Genomic DNA, 3,689 nt, shown 5'->3' on the forward strand with positions numbered 1-3,689 from the left:
TCCTCCCTCCCCCCAAAAAAATTACGCAGCGCGGCTAACCGTTGTTTAGTCTGCAGCCGCAGCATCGTGTCGCAGCGTCCCGGGAGACGCTGTCAGAGCATCTGCTGGAAACAAACCTTCACCTTGACAATCGGCTCCAGCCTTTTCTCAGCAGGGCAGTGGAGGATTCAACACATGGACTGAATAAACGCCTAAATGGAGTTTCCCTCGTGGTCGTGACTGTTCCACCGCCTCTCACCCTGCAGAAGATCCTGCGCTAAAGTTGCCGCAGCATCCACGCACTCCGTCTTCTGCAGACATGGGCACCGTCCTCTCCATATCTCCGGCGACAAAGAAGGCGTCCATCATGGACGCCGAAGTCGCAGGAGACGGGCTGAAAAACGACAAAAGTCTGAAGCGTCACTCGATGTTCGTCTCCCTGTCCTGGAAGAAGCTCGTGGCCAATTCGGCCAAGAAGAGTGCCAAGAAAGTGACGCCCAACCCACCGGTCATCCGCGAGCTGCCGTCCAGCCAGGTGGCGCAGCTCAACTGTGAAAACATCCGGAAGACGCACCAGGCCGAGGAGAAAAAACCCAAGGCTCCTATCCCAGTACCGGTGCCCACCGTGCCCACGCAGAACAATGAGACCGTGGCCCAGAGCGGAAAGCCCCCTGCGGCGCACAAGCAGCCCAGCAGCCTGTCCCTGCTGTCCCCCCGGCGGATAGTCATCCAGGCTTCCACCGGGGAGCTGCTGCGCTGTCTGGGGGACTTCATGTGCCGCAGGTGTTACAAACTGAAAGAGTTAAACAGCGGGGAGGTCATTCTCTGGTTCCGAAACATAGACCGGACTCTGTTGATCCAGGGTTGGCAGGACCAGGGTTTCATCACCCCGGCCAACGTGGTGTTCGTGTACCTGCTGTGCGAGGACAGCATCGTGGACAGCATCGACAGCCCGGCCGAGCTGCAGGGCACGTTTCAGACTTGTCTCTACCTCGCCTACTCCTACATGGGCAACGAGATCTCCTACCCGCTGAAGCCCTTCATGAACGACACGAACAAGGACGTTTTCTGGGAGACGTCTCTCCGCATCATCAACAGGATGAGTGCCAAAATGCTGCAGCTCAACGCGGACCCGCACTTTTTCACCGAGGTCTTTCAGGACCTGAAGAACCAGCGAGACACCAGCGAGGCGAACCTGGACCGCTGACAGGGACTCGAACCAGAACCCGGGTGGCTTTAAACATATTAAGAATCATTTGACACTGGTTTTAGATGAAGTGGCGTCGACGTCTCATCACGATCAAACACCTGAGTGTGGGCTTTAGGTACAGCTACAGTGGCTACAGATTTCACAAATGCATGCCAGTGATTCATTCACAACCCCCCCCACATCCCCCCCCCCCTTTTATTTTCATGCCGTGGACTGACATTGTGTTAGAATAACTCAGTTCCTTCCGTGCTGAGGTGAGTGGATGTCGCATGAAGGCAGGACCAGAATAGACAAGTGTCGGCGAGAAGTGAGGAGGTGGAGCTGTCCGAGGTGCTGACCTGTGCAACCGCGTATTCCCTCTCTCTCTCCCCCTCTCTCCCCCACAGCCGCTGTCCCTCCCCTGTCTCTTTTCCACAACAGAGCCTGGAGTGGCTTATCAGGAACTCGGACGCGGTCCTTCATTTTTAGCCCCTAAGCTCGTAACAACCTGGTGAAGCAGTATTGGACTGGAGTAAACACGTACAAGTACTGCGCTGTATTCAGGTCTCAGGCCGATAATTACCACAGTGTACACGCAACAAATGCCACAGGCATGACGACCCCCTCCCTCCCTCCCTCCCCACGGGACAGAACACTTCACCTGTATGATTGTAGATATTTCTCTGTAGTTTTTTGTTTGTTGTTGTTTTATTCGTTGTTTGCGTAAATATATATTTAAAATCCGTGCTGTGACGGGAACACTCCGCCAGGGGTCAGCCACACTCACTTGACAATTGTGAAAGTTGTAACTTATTGAATGTAATAAACTGCACTAAGTTCGCCCGTGGATGGTTCCAGAACGTCCACCGCTCTCATCGGGAGGCCTCCGTCGTGTTAAATACGTTTGACATACACACTGACCTCTGGGATGTATTGTTCAGCAACATATCTCAGAGGTCACTCGACTGTGGTGCCAACCCTGAGATGTTGAAACCTTCTCTCCCCGAGGCTGTTGTTTACATATTATATCTGTTGAATCTGTTTGTTCTTATTTGTCATCTGCCTGCTGTGACAGTGGCTGCTGCTTTTGACGTGTTTTGACGTGTTTTGACCGCGCTCCCAGCTTAGTCAAATTTAGCGCTTTAATTAATGCTGCGATATTTTTGCCCGGGTTTCGTGAACGTGCACTTTGATTTAATCTGCCGGATTGAAACCTCCATCACCCAATGATGTAAATACTGAATGTAACTCGTTAGTAACCCGTTTGTAACCGCTTTTTTGCACACGTGGCGTCGCAGGGTTTTTTTTTTTTTGTTTGTTTGTTTTTTTTGCTCTATAAGCTAAGAAGTGAATTTGCTCCGGCTCTGAAACCAAACCCGTAGGGCAAATGTGACAGTTAGCGTTCAGTATTACGACCGTCGTGACGTCGTGACGTGACCATGTAGTTCACACCGTGGAATCATCATATGCTGCTATTATTTTTGCACAGCGCTGATCAAACCCTCGATGTTTTTGCACAGTGGTGACATTTTGGCAGCGCGTTATCGGTCGGTAACGGGCCTCGCCGTAGGACGATCACGTGTGACTTTGGCTCTTTGGTACAGTTGACTTTAACATGTTCTAAAGATGATTGTGTTTCACAGCAGTTTAAATATTGATCAATGCCCATTGTTGTGATTGTTTATGGTGACGATGATGAAATAAATCCAAACTTGTGTAGAACATTTGGTCTGTGTTATTTTAGTCCTAATGCTGACTGTGCAAACACACACACACACACACACACACGGGACCATTGTTTGTTCAAACAACAACAGTCCACCTCAGCAGTAATATCATGAACAGCGTCTTATCAATGATCCTCCCACTAATCCTCCTGTTAACTGGACCCTGGAGACAAACGTATGTAACTGGAATAATTCCATAACAATCCACCGGGGGTTGCCATGAGACTTTGGCTCCTGAGAATTCACTGATTTCCACCGAACACATCAGCTGTGGATCTTCCGGAAGCCCCCGTCCTCACCCCCCCTCCCCGTCCTCACCGGGCCGTGGACAGATAAACAAATGGCTAATCTGTAACCAGCAGCAGCAGGAGCCCACGGGCTGGACTGAGCTGCGGCTGAATTAGCTGTGGTGCACGGTGAGCACGGAGCCCAGCCGGCTGACACACATAAAGGGTATTTTTAGTGTCATAGATTCTTCTTATTGAGGCCACATTGAGAAATGGAACAGAGAGGACTAAACAGGAGCAGGATGAAGGGACAGGATGAGGAGGGAAGAACAAAACAAAAACAAACCAAAAACAGAGTAATCTATTTCCCCCTGGTGTGATGCAGCGGTGTCACTGCAGGGTTCTTTCCAGAAGGTTCCCTGCAGCTCAGAGAAGGATCGTGTTTATACTGTAGGAGACCACGGTGGTTCTGCACAGACAAGTCGATTCTACTCCTTTTTATGAATAAGCCACATGGACTGAAGGGTTCTGTGTGTGATTGGTTAGAATCTGCTGCAGTCTTCTAAC

At 50.6% G+C, this 3,689-nt stretch overlaps 1 protein-coding gene across 1 annotated transcript; it reads left to right on the top strand.

Moving 5' to 3' along the window:
* LOC103392499 (cyclin-dependent kinase 5 activator 2) lies at nucleotides 1-2,424 on the top strand. The gene has a single exon (XM_008329119.2). It carries the CDS (start codon nucleotides 299-301, stop codon nucleotides 1,184-1,186), a length of 888 nt encoding a protein of 295 aa, XP_008327341.1. The 5' UTR covers nucleotides 1-298; the 3' UTR covers nucleotides 1,187-2,424.
* The last annotated feature ends 1,265 nt before the right edge of the window (nucleotides 2,425-3,689 follow it).

The sequence above is a fragment of the Cynoglossus semilaevis genome, chromosome 16 (genome assembly GCF_000523025.1).
Source record: "Cynoglossus semilaevis isolate Cse_v1.0 chromosome 16, Cse_v1.0, whole genome shotgun sequence".
NCBI lineage: Eukaryota > Metazoa > Chordata > Actinopteri > Pleuronectiformes > Cynoglossidae > Cynoglossus > Cynoglossus semilaevis.

What these genes read in the sequence shown, in the direction of transcription:
- LOC103392499 (XM_008329119.2), top strand. Translation starts at nt 299, where the DNA reads ATGGGCACCGTCCTCTCCATATCTCCGGCGACAAAGAAGGCGTCCATC.